This window comes from Pelodiscus sinensis, chromosome 14, assembly GCF_052426305.1.
Source record: "Pelodiscus sinensis isolate ZL-2025 chromosome 14, ASM5242630v1, whole genome shotgun sequence".
Taxonomy (NCBI): Eukaryota; Metazoa; Chordata; order Testudines; family Trionychidae; genus Pelodiscus; species Pelodiscus sinensis.
Genome location: NC_143065.1, coordinates 9676574 through 9692658, shown reverse-complemented (window position 1 = coordinate 9692658; position 16085 = coordinate 9676574). Strand labels below are relative to the sequence as shown.

Sequence of the window (16085 nt, the reverse complement as noted above, 5' to 3'; positions counted from 1 at the left end):
GCCCCGGTCTTGGCAGGGACAGGAAGTCTGTGATGGGCACATGTGATCCAGTCTGGACTGTGATTGGCTGGAATCCTTCCCTGCCAGCTGATTTCCAGTAGTGCCCCTGATGGCACCTCAGAGATCCTGGCCCATTCCCTAACCCCACCATAGGTTCCCCCCCAGTGCACTGTGAGCTCTTGGCTGGATCTTGGCCCTACCATGGGGCACCTGGTGCCACACCAGGAGAACTTGACTGGGCCCCGGATAGCAGCTCAAGCTCTGATGCCCCCTTGCTGCCCTTGTTTACTTGCTGTGTCTGGGGCAAGGCCTGGGTGCAGCTGGATGGTTAATTAATGACCCACGCAGGTAGTTCTGGCAGAGGCTAGTCTAGTTACTGGGCGGGTTCTGTTTGCTCTGAGTTTCCTTGGCAGCAGCCCGCCGTGTCACCAGATCAGTGTGCCGGGCTCGGCACTAGCCCAGCGGTGGGACAAGGTATCACTTTGCTTTTCCTGTTCCAATCGCACTGGGGCACCACACACGTCAAGCCTCGTTAACTGCAGACCAACACGCAGCGTGCACCCGCAAGAGCAGCCAGCGGAGTCAGCCCACGGTCCCTCTTGCCCTGAATCCTGGCTCCAACTGCTGGGATTTTTCCAGTGTATCCTTGGGGGCCAGTCTATGCCAGCAAGGTTCAGGAATTGAGGGGTAGGGAAAAGTACCTTTATTAGCCCAAAGGCTGCCCAGCCACAATCACACATTACAAATGCTGATTGTCTGTGCAGCTAGTTACTCCCTCCAATACTAAAAGCAATGGCAGATTGTTTACACCGAGCTGGACGGAGGGCCACCATTGTCCAGGTGTTTCACGGCTGTGGCTACCAACGCACCTTCCCAGCCTCCCTCCTCCTTCACACGCTTCACTGTACTTTGTCTGTGTCTGCCTGTGGCAGAGAGCAACAGCCGCTGTTTTCACCGTCTCCGTGGCTTCCTGTCACATGGTTAGTGCAAACTCAAAACATACTCCCCCAAATGGGCTAAACCTGCTGTCAGCTGCTCATAGTTGTGGTACTGGCTCTTTGGCGTATGTTATGCACCGATTAGATACAGTTACCCAGCACGTAGCTACAGCAAACCACCCTTTTGTTTTTACACGCCGGCGTGGGCCCAGGCTATGAGTGAGACGAGGTGTATGGGGGGAACAATTGGCTCAACTTCGGCTGGCAAGCAAGGCAAGCTTTCAAGCTCCACAGAGATCTCCTTCAAGCCAGGTGAAGCAACAGCTGTCCTGTGTAAAACTCAAAAGCTTGTATCTCTCACCAATGGAAGTTGGTCCAATACAAGCCATGACCTCACCCACCTGGTCTGTCTTATTTTTATGTCAAGCCCCTTTTAAAAGCAGTACTTTAAGCTCTCTGCCTCCCTTCACTGACCATGGCCCATGCTGGAGTGTCAGGGGACTGTACAGAACAGGGCACTTACGAAGTGATCCATCTTCCCTTTTCCACTTCCAGGTTCTTGGGGGTTGGTGATTTGGGGTGCCCCTGAGCAGGGGGTTGTGTTCTGGACCATCTTGGATATTAGTAATTGCTGGTCCTACCTGCCATGAGCGCATCCTGTTCTTTTATTAACTCACTTGTACTTTTGGCCTTCACAACATCCTGTGGCCAGGCGTTCCACAAGTTAGTTGTACGCTGTGTTTAAAAAAAACTTCCTGCAGTCTACACATGTCGACAGGTGACCCCTGATTTTTGTACACTGTGAAAGGGTAAATAATATTGGTCTGGTCACTTTTCTCACACCAGTCATGAGATTATAAACCTCTACCATATCCCTCTCCCCGCCCTGGTTGTTTCTTTTTTAAGATGACCTGCCCTATGCGTTTTAGTCTCTCCTCACAGGGAAGCCGTTCCAGAGCTGGGATCTCTCTGAATATTTTCCTTTTCCACCTTGTCTCTTCTGAGGTGAAGGTGCCCAGGGCTGGAGATTGCGTTCGAAATGTGGGTGCACCATTGATTAGATCTTTAGCCTCCCACAGGTAGTTTCCCTGTGGCGGCCATGCAGTTGCTCTGCAGTGTGGGCAGGTTCCAGCTTTCCCTGGTCCGTCTCTGCTAAGTCACAGCTAGACACACAGTCGCTGTCCTGCTGGATCCAGTGAGCTTTATGTGCCCAGGCTCTTCAGTGACTCTAGCGAGAGCGGTGTAAGGGCAGCATGGGTCAGTGTGCTCAGCATCCAGCCACGCTGGGATCCAACCAGTGCCCCACATTGGGTGATGAGTCCTGGGCATGGGCCCTTGGGGCAGGTTGTGCATCCACTAAGCAGCAGCAGCTCGTATCATGCGGGGTGCTGGGTGAGGAAGTGGGTGTGCTACACCAAAGGAAGTACGCCACTGCCAAACATTTTGGCCAGCTCTCTGCTGCATTTCCCAGCCCAGGCACTTGGTAGACCCACCCTTCTCTGACTGGCCGCCATTTGCATTGGAGACCTGCCTTCACGCTGCCCCACGGCTCCGCTCCAGGGTTTGACACAGTCCGAATCCACCGTTTGAACGTGAGCTGTGGGCTGGGGGGAGTGTGTGTGCTGGGGAGGGGCACGCGCAGAGCTCAGGAAATGGGGGGTGGGAGAGGAACATGCCGGAGGGGCTGTGACGACGTGTCGGGGGTTCCTCCTGGTCCTGCAGCCCCGTAGCAGCAAGAACAGACTCCACCAGCCAGTCGAATGGAGGGTTTATTGCTTCTCCAGGATACAGCCCAGCACAGATGTGATGTGGCTACGGGAGTCTGGGTCAGGATGCCTCAGGCCCCTTGAGATGGGGTACCTGGGCCCCTAGGCTCCCTGCCCCCCTCCTTGGTCTGTCTCCTTCATGGTTTTCAGCCCAAAAACTACCCTTCCCCCAAGGGTCACTTCCTTTGTTCCGTCCCTTCCCTTAACCCAATGGTCCCCAACACGGAGCCTGTGGGGCCATTTGTGTGCACCCGCCAAGTGCTCGGGGCTGGCCTGGCCCCGGGCACGTGGTGCATGAGCTGTGCCAGAGCCGGCCCCGGGCGCATGGTAAGTGCCGGCCCCGGGAGCGCCGCGAATTGGCCGCTCGCGCCCCGGGTGCACGGCACTTGGGGGGGAGCGCCGGGCCCAGGCGGCGGCGGTTACAGGGTGGGGCCCGGCCCTGGGCACATGGCATTTGGAGGGGGCGCCGGCCCCAGGTGCACGGCGCTTGCAGGGGGGGTTCCCCCGGCCCCGAACACGTGGCTATGGAGGGGCCCCGCCCACGAGCACGCGGCTATGGGGAGGGCCGCCCCCGGGCGTGCATGTGTCCCCGTCCTCTGGCACCAGGCAGGCAAACGGCCACGCCCCCGGCGCCCGGCAGCCTCTAAATGTTGGGGACCACTGCCTTAACCAGTAGGCCCGGTTCGGTCGCTGTCACGGGGGGGGCCTTCAAGGTGCCCCCACTGGGCAGTGCTTATAGACAGAGGCCTGTAGGGCTCATCCACAGCCACTGCCCAAGCATAGCAACCCGCAAGCTACTGCCGTTACATCACAGGGGCACAGAGGGAGCATAGGAAGGTTTCAGGGCTGGCCTTAGGGAAAACAGCGCCCTGGGCACCCCTTGAGTTTAAGTAGGTGGTAAATGTGAATGACAATTTCAGAAATAATCTCAGACGTGTTCATACATTTACTAAAAAGATGGATGGTATTTGCTTCAACGTCATTCCACTAATGACGTGTCAAACACTAACCAAAGAGCCAGCACAAATACAAAACGTGGCTCCCCAAGATGCTGCGCTCCAGAGGCAGTGCTGGGAGGCTTGGCTGCTGCAGGCTGCGCCACTGCTTGTCACAGGCAGGCGTGAGCCGCAGCGTTCGCCACAGAGGGGGCGGAATTGACGTCTCAGGAGATTAGGGACACGGTGCGGCCGGAGGGGAATGGGAAGGAAGCTGCTCATTTCCTTTGCTCCCCTGGGTCCGGGCCTGCAATTGTCTCTGCCCCTTGAGAAGAGAATTGGCATGATCAGTGCATCTGGGCCAAGCCCTTCCCTTGAGCTACACGGGGGGAGGAGATGAAATATTCACCCTAAGACATGAGGCAGCTAATGTGAAGGCCTGTTCGCAGGGTGTGTGTGTGTGTGTGTGTGTGTGTGTGTGTGAACGCACACGCCCCCTCTGCCCATGGTCCTTCATGATTCCAGCTGGCCTGGGAAAGGCAGGGGCAGCACATTGCCCCACCCTCCCTTCCCTGCGCTCCGGCCAGCCTGGGGAAGGCTGGTGCTGATCCCCCCCCACTTTCTCCCCCAGAAGCAAGGCTGAGCTGGGGCTGGGTCACGGGGTGAGGCAGCCACCAGCCCCTCCCACAGCTCGCACTCCCCCCAACAGAAACTCCTGCCTATGGGCCTGCTGTGTGTGACTGGCACTAGCGTGTGAAATGAAACAGCAGGTGAAAAACCTGCGTGTGTCCCTCGCCCTTCGGTGGGCTCTTCCGCCACCGTCTGAGCTGCTCTGCACCAGCCCTGGCAGCTCCCTGGCTGCAGCTGCCCTTGGCTGCTCCAAATCCCAACCAGCGTGTGCATATACACACGCGTGTGCACACACACGGGACGGCCCTAGACTAGCTGCCAGCAGCTGGCGCCCTAGGCGAACCAGGCAATTGGTGCCTCCCCCCCAAACCCTGCGAAGATATTGCGCCACCATTTGGCGCCCCATTTAACGTGGTGCCCTAGGCAACTGCCTAGTTCACCTATATGGACGGGCCGCCCCTGCACCCCCCCCCCCCCCCCCCACCCCCCCCCCAGCCTCGTCCAGCACAGCCTGCCCCAACCACTTCCCACATGGCATCCACCGGGGGCCTGCTGGCCCAGGGGAATGGGGAGCCCCCCCCTCCCGGGCACCCACCCTACTGCTGCTCCCACCAGAGCAGAGGCGTTACCCAAGAGGAGTGAGCAGCTCCGTCCGCCCTGCCACTGGGTTCTGGGCTTCCCCTCCAGTGAGCTGGCTGGTGCCAGGTAAGCTCAGGGGAGACTATTCATATGCCCCCCCCTCTCCCCGCAGCACATCGCCTTGGGCAGCCGCCCTCATTGCCCAGGCCTCAGGCCACCAGTGGAGGGTGGGAGCCACACACCCTCCTGCAGCAACGGCGCAGCGCCGCACCATGTGGCTCAGCGCCGCACCATGTGGCTCGGCTGTGGCAGCTGCTGGGAGACAGGGACACAGGTTCTTGTGGGAGGCCCGCGCCTTGTTTCTCTCGGCTGTGGCTGCCGAGACTGTCGGCGCTCGTGGCTGCCCCTGCGCGGCCAGGCTGCCTCTCAGCAGAGGGGGGACTGCAGTTGGGTCAGGGCAGGGCTCAGATGCTGGCGGGAGGGGAGCCAGCGCAGAAGCCGTCCGGTGAACAAAACAGAAGCAGCTCAAGTGTAGAGCAAAACCTTGGCTGGGTGCAAAGCCGCCTGCCAGGCAGGGGCCACAGCAGTGCCCTGGCCTCCCTCCCCCATGTCACCCTCCCCTCGCGGTGCCAGCGGTGACTGAGGGTGGCTCTGTTTCTGTTTTCACAGATGGGCAGCGTTTTCTCATCTCAGGTGAGTGCAACGTGGGTCCTTTGGCCTGCAGCCTGGAAAGGGGGGGGGGGCTGAGCCAACCCTGACTCCACGGGCCCCACTGCCACGCCTGCCCCATGCACACAGAGACGCTTTTCTTAAGACAGGGTCTGGCCTGCAGGACAATGGGGTCGGGTCCCTGCTCCGCCCAGCCTCCTGGGGCAGGTCCCTGGCTCTCTGGACCTCACGCTGGGAAACGGGGTAACAACCTGCCTGCTGCTGCCAGCCAGTGAGTTTGTACGTGCCCCCGGGCTGGGCCTAGGGCTGCCCACGTGCATGGCCAGCACTAGCACCGCGGGGGCCGGAGCGTAGCTGGAGTCCGTCGGAGCTGTTGTCAGACAGGCAATAATTATCCCACATCAGCTCGGCCCCCTCCCCGCCCAGGCACCCACCCAGGTGAATTGCTGGGCATGGGAACCAGCTCTCCGGGCCACCCACCCCAGGGACGTGAAACCAGCCAATGGGAGCTGAGAGATTTTTCTGGGGGTGGGGACAGCGCGCGAAGCTGCCTCAGCTCTGTGTGTGGTGCAGAGAGCCAAGTGGGGCAGCCAGCCGTTGTCAGGAGGCTGGGGCTGCCGCAGGCAGGGGGGCTGCCTGAAGGTCCCACTGGTCAGGAGCCACCTAGGGAAGTGCTTCCCCACTATTGCCCACCAGCTGAAGTTGGGGCCCATCCGCGTGGGCCCTCCTGGCTGTGCCACTGTTCTGCACCCACCTTCCGTCCCAGACCCTGCACCCTCGCCCTAGGACAATGCAGCCCTTGAGCACTTACCAAAATCTTGGAGTGGCCCCCATCAAGACAGTTACAGCATGTAACATCACACCCCCACTTTGCACAAATGCACGTGATGCTACAGGGGGTGGGGCAGGGAGGCAGCAGGGCCGTGAGTGCGATGGAAGCAAGTGTAACCTGGGTGCCTTACACACAAAGATGGAGCTGAAAAAGATGGAGCACGAGGAGGCAGAGAGGAAGAGGCAGCACAAGCGGGAGGAGGACGAGAGGAAGCGAGCGCACGAGGCAGAGGAGAGGCAGCGCGCGCGCAAGGAGGAAGAGAGGAAGCGCGAGCACGAGGACCGGGAGAGAGAGCGGCAGCACAGGGAGCGCATGTACCAGCGCGAGCTTGAAGACAAGGCCCAGGAAAGGGAGGCCCGGCGCCAGATGCAAGAGCGGGAGTATGAGGAGCAAGAGAAGCAGAGGCAGCACGAGAAGATCATCGCAGAGCTGCACAACCGCAACCTGGAGCTGGTGAGTAGCAGCCCCACCAGCCTTCAGCCCTCGACCCTTGGAGCAAGCGGGGCCAACTTCTAACCCAAACCCAAATACTCTTGCCCTGCTCCTCCCCTGACACCCCACCTCTGCCCTGCCCCTCCCCTGAGGCCCTGCCCCATCTCACTCCATGCCCCGCCCTCTGCTGCTCACTGTTCTCCCCCCTCACTCACTTCCCCCAGGAAGGCACAAGGCATTGGGCGTGGGGGGGGGGGGCAGGTGCTTGCTCTGGGAGGGCCCCAAGGCTCTGGGCAAAATACCCTGCATGGGAGGTTCGGCCCGCGGACGCAGCGGGGAGTCTCCGATTCCCTGCTTACCACAGGAAGGCTTCTGAGAGAAGCTGCTGCCAGATTCTGTTTGAACAGCTGTGAGCCCTTATGCCCTGCTCCCGCCCCCAGCACAGTCCCCTTGCCTAGTGCCCGGCTCTGAGCCCCCAGACCCACCAATGATTTCCCTCTCTGTCTTCCACCCAGCGCATTCTCCGCCTCACCGGCTTGCCGCCCAAGAAGAACTCCCTCCAGCCCTTCGTCTTCTGCACGTCTTCCTCATCCACCCCGCACCACGGGATGCCAGATGACGTGGAGGACAGCAATGGCAACAAGGATGATAATGATTCCGATGACGATTCCGATGACCTGTACACGGTCTATTGAGCGTGCCCTGTTCTCCATCGCTCCGAATGCAGGGACCATGATTCCAACTGTGCTGCCGGGTGTTTCGATCGTCTAGGCAGCACCAAGCCCAGACTCTACTTCCCCTCTCGCCCACTCAGGGTTTTCTTTCTGGTGTCTCCCCTCGCTTGCCCCAGTCCCACTGATTGGCATTGCTAATAAAGACGCAAGTTACAGAATGTTGTGAGAGCCGCCTCCGGGCCCAGCCCTGCTTCCCTGGACGTCAGAGACCCAGCTCGCAGGGGAGCAGGAACCGGCCAGTGTGCGTACTCGGGCCAGACGTTAGCCCCTGCTCACTGGAGATGAAGGCCAGGAGGTCCCATTAAGAAATGCGCGTCTGGCCTCCTCCAGCCACCGGGCAGAGAATCTCAGCCGTGGACTCAGCATTGCAGTGAGGACGTCTGGCTGAGCTAGAGCAGATCTTTTAGAAACTCACCGAGTTTGAGTTGAAGCCTGCCTGGATGTCCCTGGTAAGTTGTTCCAGTGGCTAACTGCCTTCACCGTGACGTGTTTGCACCTTGTCACCGGACTCAATTCGTCCAGCTTCAAAGTCCTGGCCTGGGCTCCTGTCCTGCTTTGGCTAGATGGAGGAGGCTTTTCCCAGCAGAAACCATCTTCTGTAGGGAGCTATAGGGCCATGACCAAGTCACCCCTTTATCCCCTCTTGGAATACGAAGCAGACTGAGCATCAGAGGCTAAGATCGTGCTCACAACTACTGACTCGACTGAGTCCTTGCTGAGCCCTTCCCCGTTTTCCCACCTCCTTTTGGGTGTGGACACAGAGTTGACCAAGGTCTCTGGCCTTGGACTCTCCAACACTGATGCAACGGTCAAGTCAGCGCCCTGCTCCGGGAAGCCAGCCAGCCACAGTTCTGACCTCCCCAGCCCACGACTTCGCCAACACGTAGCTAGCCCAGTTGAGTCTCCACATGCAGCAGTGCCCTGTGTCCTCTGCTGGTCTCGCTGAGCGCACCCCTCTGGAGCCAGGCCACTGTCTGTCTCACTGCGGGTGGCATCAGTTGTATCTTCCGTGCTTGGACCATTCCCTGTGCTCACCCAGCCAGTCCACTTGACCCAGCCCCTGCGGTTCGTCCCTTTGGGCAGCACTGAGCAGCGGCGCAGTGAGCAGCCGGCCTGGTGACGCGAAGGCGGGGTTATGGGGACAGTAGGAACAAGACTTGTAAAGCAACCATCTGGGCCCTTGGCGCTTCCCATCCCCAGGGGAGCTGAGGCAGGCCCAGTGGGTGCCTGTGTCAGCCTGGGTCTTCTCAAGCATCACCCTGGGGCCCCTGCTCTGAAATGAGTCCCCTTTGAATCCGACAGCAGGTGCCAAGGCTGTTTCCCACTCTCGCAGTTTGAGTGCGGAAAGTGGGGGCCCACACACGGCTTCACAAATACCTCGCCCCTAAGGGCTTGTGTTAAACCTCCACGAAGTCCCAGATTTCCTGGCTGTGGGTAGGTATTGCTGCCCCCACTTTGAGACCCCCTTTGAGAACGCAGAGACGCCTTCCCGGGGGGCACCCTCAGCACTTGGAGAGAGCTTGAAAACTAATTTCTCTTAGTAAATTGGCTTTTCAGCCTGAGGCACATGCACCCGGAACCTCCTGCCTTCTAGGACACAGGAGTTAGAGCATGGCCTTAAAAGGCTGATTTTTATTAACAAAAGAAACGAAAACACACCTGGTGCCTAGGCTGCCAGGTGTTACAGAGCAACTGAACACAGAAAGGGTGAAAACACTGAGAATTGCTTCCCAGGGAAAGTGACAGTGTAAGGTGTCCTGCTTGTGTTGCCAAGCAGCCCCTGAGAGCTTGTTTGTCCCAAGACTCAGTTTCCCAGCCAGGAAACCCCAGCTCCAGGGGTGTTCCTAACAGCTCCAGCCCGGTCTCTCCACAGGCCAGCACCAGCGCCCCCTCCTGGCCAAGCACAGGGTGGCCTCTCCCAGCACGCAGCCACCAACGCAGGGACTGTGTCTCAGCACCACGGCCCCGGCCCTAGCAGGGACAGGCGGCCTGTGATGGGCACACGTGGGCCAGTCTGGAGTGATTGGCTGGAATCCTTCCCCCCAGCTGATTTCATTGGTCTACAATTTTTTAGACGTTGTCTGCTTCAGAGATGAAATGTGCTATTTATTATGTATTTTGATGTGCTGAATTCTAATATGACAATTAAAACAACTGATTTGCTACTGTTTCCAAGATATTTAGGTTTTTACATTTTACGTCTATGTATATCGTGTAGATTGTAGAGTTTTAATCATAAATTGTAAACCTAGGTCTTTTCATGTGTTTATGGTTGCTTTACATGATACTATTTCACCTGTCCTGTTTATGTAACACTTTAAAAATCAGCAAAAGGGTTATATAAATAAAATTTATTATGAAACAAAAGGCAAAAAACTATTATGTACATAGTTTAGTCCTATTCAGTGTCTACTCGGCGCTTCTTGGCTTGTCTCTTGTATTCATTAAATGGAGCATCTCTTGTCACTGTCCAGCAATAGTCTGCAAGCATTGATGGGCTCCATTTGCCCTGATAGAGTTTCTCCATTGTTGCAATGTCCTGGTGAAATCGCTTGCCCTGCTCACTGCTCCGCAGTTTGGTGGAAAAAAATCTAGATGAGAGTGCAAAAAAATGTATCTTTAGTGACATGTTGCAACCAAGGCTTTTCTATGCCTTGAGGAGGTTTTCCACCAACAACCTGTAGTTGTCTGCCTTGTTGTTTCCGAGAAAATTTATTGCCACTAACTGGAAGGCTTTCCATGCCGTCTTTTCCTTGCCACGCAATGCATGGTCAAATGCGTCATCTTGAAGAAGTTCACGAATCTGAGGACCAACAAAGACACCTTCCTTTATCTTAGCTTCACTTAACTTTGGAAATTTTCCCCAGAGGTACTTGAAAGCTGCTTGTGTTTTGTCCATGGCCTTGACAAAGTTCTTCATCAGACCCAGCTTGATGTGTAAGGATGGTAACAAAATCTTCCTTGATTCAACAAGTGGTGGATGCTGAACACTTTTCCTCCCAGGCTCCAATGACTATCAGAGTGGCCAATCTATCTTGATGTAGTGGGAATCTCTTGCACGACTATCCCATTCACAGAGAAAACAGCCGTACTTTGTGTATCCAGGCTGCAGACCAAGCAAGAGAGCAACAACCTTCAAATCGCCACAAAGCTGCCACTGATGTTGGTCATAGTTTATGCACCTCAAAAGTTGTTTCATGTTGTCATAGGTTTCCTTCATATGGACTGCATGACCAACTGGAATCGATGGCAAAACATTACCATTATGCAGCAAAACAGCTTTAAGACTCGTCTTCGATGAATGAATGAACAGTCTCCACTCATCTGGATCGTGAACGATGTTGAGGGCTGCCATCACACCATTGATGTTGTTGCAGGCTACAAGATCACCTTCCATGAAGAAGAATGGGACAAGATCCTTCTGATGGTCACGGAACATGGAAACCCTCACATCACCTGCCAGGAGATTCCACTGCTGTAGTCTGGAGCCCAACAGCTCTGCCTTACTCGTGGGTAGTTCCAAATCCCTGACAAGGTCGTTCAGTTCACCTTGTGTTATGAGGTGTGGTTCAGAAGAGGAAGATGGGAGAAAATGTGGGTCCTGTGACATTGATGGTTCAGGACCAGAAGTTTCATCCTCTTCCTCGTCTGACTCAAGTGAGCATGATTCTGGTGCATCAGGAACCGGCAGTCCTTCTCCGTGGGGTACTGGGCGTATAGCTGATGGAATGTTTGGATAATGCACAGTCCACTTTTTCTTCTCACACACCTTTCCCAACTGGAGGCACCATGCAGAAGTAACAATTGCTGGTATGATCGGTTGGCTCTCTGCAAATCATTGGCACTGTAAAATGCATAGATTTCCTTTTCCTGTTCAACCACTGGCGAAGATTTGTTGCCCAAGTGTTGCAGCATGTGTGTGGGGCCCACCTCTTGTCCTGATCTCCAATTTTGTAGCAAAAATAAAGGTGATAGGCTTTCTTAACCAGAGTAGTAATACTGCGCATTTGTGATGCAAAAGTCACTTCACCACAAACATAGCAGAAGATATCTGCACTGTTCACACAAGTACGAGGCATCTCTGCTCACTTTGGCTAAACAGAAATGTGTCCCTTTGCAAAATCAAACACTGACAAACAAGCGAGCACGACACTGTACGATTTCTAGAGCTGATATAGGGCAATTTGTTCAGCAGAGTGATGTAAGCTTCCTTATGATTGCATCATCCATGACGTCTAGGAATAACATGATGCAATTCATATCATGTATGACGCAATACCAGCTTCAGATTGCATCATTCATTGTTTTGCCTAAAAAGCAAGTACTGTCCAAACCCAGTCACAGATTTATTCATAGATCCAGTCAAAGATGTATTTCAGTCATTTCTGGTTTAAATTGAGATCCCTTCCCTTTATAACTCACTTATCCGCCGCCATTCCCAAGACAAGGGTCGTATATACTGACCCAATAGCATATCCTGAAAACTAGAGCCAATCGACAATTTTAAGCATCATTTTCATTCTCAGTGACCCAGAATTAGTAAAGTTTGACTACATTTATTTCAGAAGCATTTTGGCTGTAGAGCAGTGTTTCCAGTAGCGGGTTTCTCGGGGGCTAGGGAGAGACCCCGGCTGTGTCCTGGCATCTGGACAGTGCTGCGGGATCGAGAGCTGAGCTGGAGCCACAGCTGGGTGCTCACGCCCCGCCCCCCGACTGGCTGGGGCCCACCGGGGCCGCTCCGCGTCGCACGGGCAGGAAGCTCCTCAGCGAGGGGCCTGGCTCTGGGCGTGGCTGGGCCTGGGCCAGGCTGGCTCCTGCTGCAAGGAATGGGGAGAACAAGGCAAGTGTGGGTGCAGCCCTAGGAGGTGGGGCACGGGCCCCTGGGTCCCAGCTCAGGGCACGGATGGGGCCCAGCCTGGGCCAAGCAGGGTGCTGCTCAATATGAGTTGTGGCCAGAGGGGTCGTGACGTGCTCCGGCCACTCAGTGCTCATCAGACAGGGCCGGGCCTGCTGGGGCACCGAGCTACACCTTGGGTGGGCTGGCCGGGGCAGCCTCCAGAGCAGGCCGGAATCACGTGAGGCGCCCCCCCGGCTATCTGGGGACTTGTCTCCAGCCCCGCTCCTGGGGCCACGTGCTCAGCGCCTCGGCAGTGGGTGGGGGGAAGCTCCAGGCACCTCGGAGGGTAGCAGAGACAGCGCAGCAGCCAGAGCCCCCTGGGGCGGGAGGGGTGGTGGCTCCGGGGCCCTTGGGGGTTGCAGCAGGGGGGTGGGTCTCTCCTGTGCCTACCTCACCCGGCGCTCCTGCAGCAGGTAGCCATTGAGGTCCATCTCCAGCAGCCGCGGGGTGATCACCAGCGGACTCAGCAGGGCCGGGTCCTGCTCTGGCCAGCCCCCACCGCCCCCCAGGGCTGGGATGCTCCACAGCTTGTGGGGCCCTGGTGCCCTCGGGGCGTGGAGCCGGAGACCCCACACGGCCAGGGGGCTGCTCACGTCCTGCTCACAGCTGGCGTCCCACCCCCGTGACCCCGGTCGGAGCCCCAGGAAGGGCCCAGTGAGGAGCGTTGGCAGAGCGGGCGGGAGGGCGACAGGAGCTGCAGCCGCTTGTCTGCCAGTTCCTTCCCGTGTGGCACCAGGGCCTCTCCCCACGCCCAGATCTTGGGGTGCCACTGAGCCCTGCACTTACCCCAGGCACCACGGTGGCCACAGGCTCTCGGCGATCCTGTCTGGGGCAGAGGGACCCAAGCCCTGGATGTTCCCAGGCTGCACTGGGCCCCCCAGGCAAGACACCCCCTTGGGGAAGCCCCACCTGGTGGCCTGGGCCCTCCAGCCAAGCCAGCCCAGTCCTGGGCACCTGGGGCTGGCCCGGGCCTACCTGTCCCCTCAGCGCTGATCTGAGCTTCTTGGGTGCGGCCTGGGCCTGAGCGTTGCTCTCTGCAGGGGGGGTTAGCGCGGTCGGCCTGGAGCGGAGGGAGAAAGGCCCGGGGCGGCCGTCAGGAGGGGAGGAGAACGGGGGGGTCAGGCCCCCAGATCCACGCACCTCCCAGGGGGCAGCTGTGGGGGAGGGTCAAAGAGGAAGTCTGACAAGAGGGGGGCCGGGGTGCAGTTTGGAGCCATGTGCGCCTGGAGCTGGGGCAGTGGGGGAGGCAGCTGCTTCCATTCCAGCGGGAGGTCTACTCAGGACCGCAACTGGATTGGTTACTGTGCTGCCCGTGACCCCCAAGTCAGCCCACCCCTCCCCTAACAGGAACTACCCCATGCAGGGCAGGGGCCTCTCGGTGCAGGAGCCAGGCCCTGGGGGCTGTTCACCCTCTCCCCCTTGGAGCGGGGGCAGTTTCCCCACAGAACCTACCACATCCTCCACAATCTCTGTGGCTGCTGGCCAGGGAGAGGGGGCCGCTGGCTGCGCTCGTGGGCCTGGATTGTCTGCTAGGAAGCAAAGGGGGAATCAGCAAGGCCCTGGGCACTGCACAGCCCTGGGGAGAGGCTCCCGCTTGAGCACGCAGGGAGAGGTGCCAGGAGGGTGGCACGGGTGAGGGAGCAGGAGGGTGAGGGGCAGGGGAGCGGGGGGAAGGGGCGCGGGAGCAGGAAGGTGGTGGGCATGGAAGCAGGGTGGGAGCAGGGCAGGTAAAGAGGTGCGGGGGAGCAGCGCTGCATAACTGGGGGCAAGAGAGGGGAGGGAATCCAGGCCTCTTCTCTGCCATAGTGATGGGTGAGGCAGCTCTGCCGTCTCTAAGCAACCGGCTCAGGCTCTTGCAGACTCGGGCAGACGGCCCTCAGCAGCCCCCCTTCACCACCACGTGGGTACAAAGCGCCCCCTTGAGTGGCAGAGCCGTCTCCACTCCTGCTCCAGCCGGACACGGTGCCCCCTTTGGCTCCCAGCCCCGGCAGGGAACAGCCTGGACGGGACCCCCTGGAGCCGGCGCGGGCGGGACCTTGCAGCCAGCCGTGGATGGACACGGCGGAAATGCGCTTTGCTCACGTGCTCAACCCGGGCCTGGATCTTTTCCAGCTCTGCCTTGGTTTCCTCCCCTTGCCGGGCGGCCTTGCAGTCCAGGCTGGCTTGGATCACAGCGGGGGCAGGCCCAGCCCAGCTGGTTTCCATGGCAGCAGCCTAGGCAGGAGGCAGCAGAGGGGATGCAGTGGGGGTCTCTGACCCGGCCCTCGTTACCATTTGGCTCCTGGGCGTTGGGGGTTCCCTCAGCCCAGCTCCCAGATTTTCCTTTCCCCCCTGCCCCACACAGCTCGGTCCAGGCTGGTTACAGAGCCGGCCCCGGAGCCGCAGTTGGGGGAGCGCTGTGCCGGCCCGCACGCCGCTCAGCCACGCTCTCTGGCACTCCTCGTGTGCACAGCGCCCCGGGGCAGGGGAGCGTCGTGTGCTCACGGGAGGGTGGATCACAACCACGGCCGCTCTGGGAACAGGCCCCCTGCTCTCCCTGCAGCAGGCCCCTGGGGCGGTAGCAGCCATGGACTCCGTGCTCCTGCCCGGCACCCGCCAGGACAGACACCCCGCCACGTCTGGCCACGAGCAGGAGGGAGTGTGGCTGGGCCGTTCCAGTGTCAGACTGTTCCACACGACACACCAGAGCCCAGGCCAGACAGACAAGGTCTCCCCAGCCTGCACAGTCATGGAGGGGTCATTGGGCTCATGTCCTCTAGCCGCCTGCCTGGGTCAGAGGCTCATGCATGGATTCCGGCTGCCAGCCCATAGCGCCTAGAGAAGCCCAGAGGTCCAGCCTGTCAGCATGACCCAGCCGGTGCCAGGTGACACGCAGGCAGCCGTCCTCAGCCATTGAGACCCTGGGGCCACGCCCTGAGTGAAAAGGGCTTCTGCCGGGCAGCCACTCACCTGCCTGGAGCTCCAGCACCGGCGGCTAGTGACTGTCGCACTGTGGGGATATTTTCCAGCCTGGTGCCCACAATGGTTACTATAAACAGGTGTTTAGTAACTGAGTCCCCGGGGCAGCGCACACACCTCACACCTACAGCTCCCAGGGAAGGAGGAAAAGGAAAATTAACCATGCCCAGCCCCATGGCCAGTGACCCGCTCAGGAGGAGAGGGGTTTTCATCCCAGAATCCAAACCTCCTTTACCCGGCAATACCCTGACTGCGGGCAGAACTCAGCTGCTCCCAGGGGCACTAGCCACTTCCAGCCTGGAAACACAACAGCGAGGGGAAGGGAATTAGCAGCTTTCCCAGCAGTCACAGCGAATTCACCGCCACCAGCATTGTAGATTGAACTAGAGCTCCTCCACCAATCCAAACAGGAGCTCATTCCACCAAGGCCTGTAGTTGGGCGTACACCGCGGCCTCCTGGCCTCCGAAGCCAGGAATTAGCCTGGGCCTAGTAATTCCTGAGGTTCCTGGGGACACTGCAGAAGCCTTGTCCTTTTGGCACCTGCCAGGGCTTGTTCACACCGTGTCTTTTGGAGAAGGGGCCTAGTTCTTCCTGGTTTGCATTGCAGTGTCCCCTACCCAGCAGTGCATGGCCCCCCCAGTACTCCCATTTTTATTTGTGGATTGTCCAGAGGCAACAGATCTTTCTACTACACAACATACGAGCAGCCAGAGA

At 58.4% G+C, this 16085-nt stretch overlaps 1 protein-coding gene across 1 annotated transcript; it reads left to right on the top strand.

Moving 5' to 3' along the window:
- The first annotated feature begins 2046 nt into the window (after window positions 1–2046).
- On the top strand, window positions 2047–13476 carry LOC149523579 (uncharacterized). Its single transcript, XM_089781948.1, has 4 exons — window positions 2047–2530; window positions 5518–5541; window positions 6488–6802; window positions 7297–13476. Exons 2-4 carry the CDS (start codon window positions 5518–5520, stop codon window positions 7474–7476), a joined length of 519 nt encoding a protein of 172 aa, XP_089638074.1. The 5' UTR covers window positions 2047–2530; the 3' UTR covers window positions 7477–13476.
- The last annotated feature ends 2609 nt before the right edge of the window (window positions 13477–16085 follow it).

Bases quoted from the DNA above. Each gene is read 5' to 3' on its own strand.
- LOC149523579 (XM_089781948.1), top strand. From the start codon at position 5,518: ATGGGCAGCGTTTTCTCATCTCAG. The intron at 5,542-6,487 runs GTGAGTGCAACG...TTACACACAAAG, and splicing joins GCAGCGTTTTCTCATCTCAG to ATGGAGCTGAAAAAGATGGA. The intron at 6,803-7,296 runs GTGAGTAGCAGC...TCTTCCACCCAG, and splicing joins ACAACCGCAACCTGGAGCTG to CGCATTCTCCGCCTCACCGG.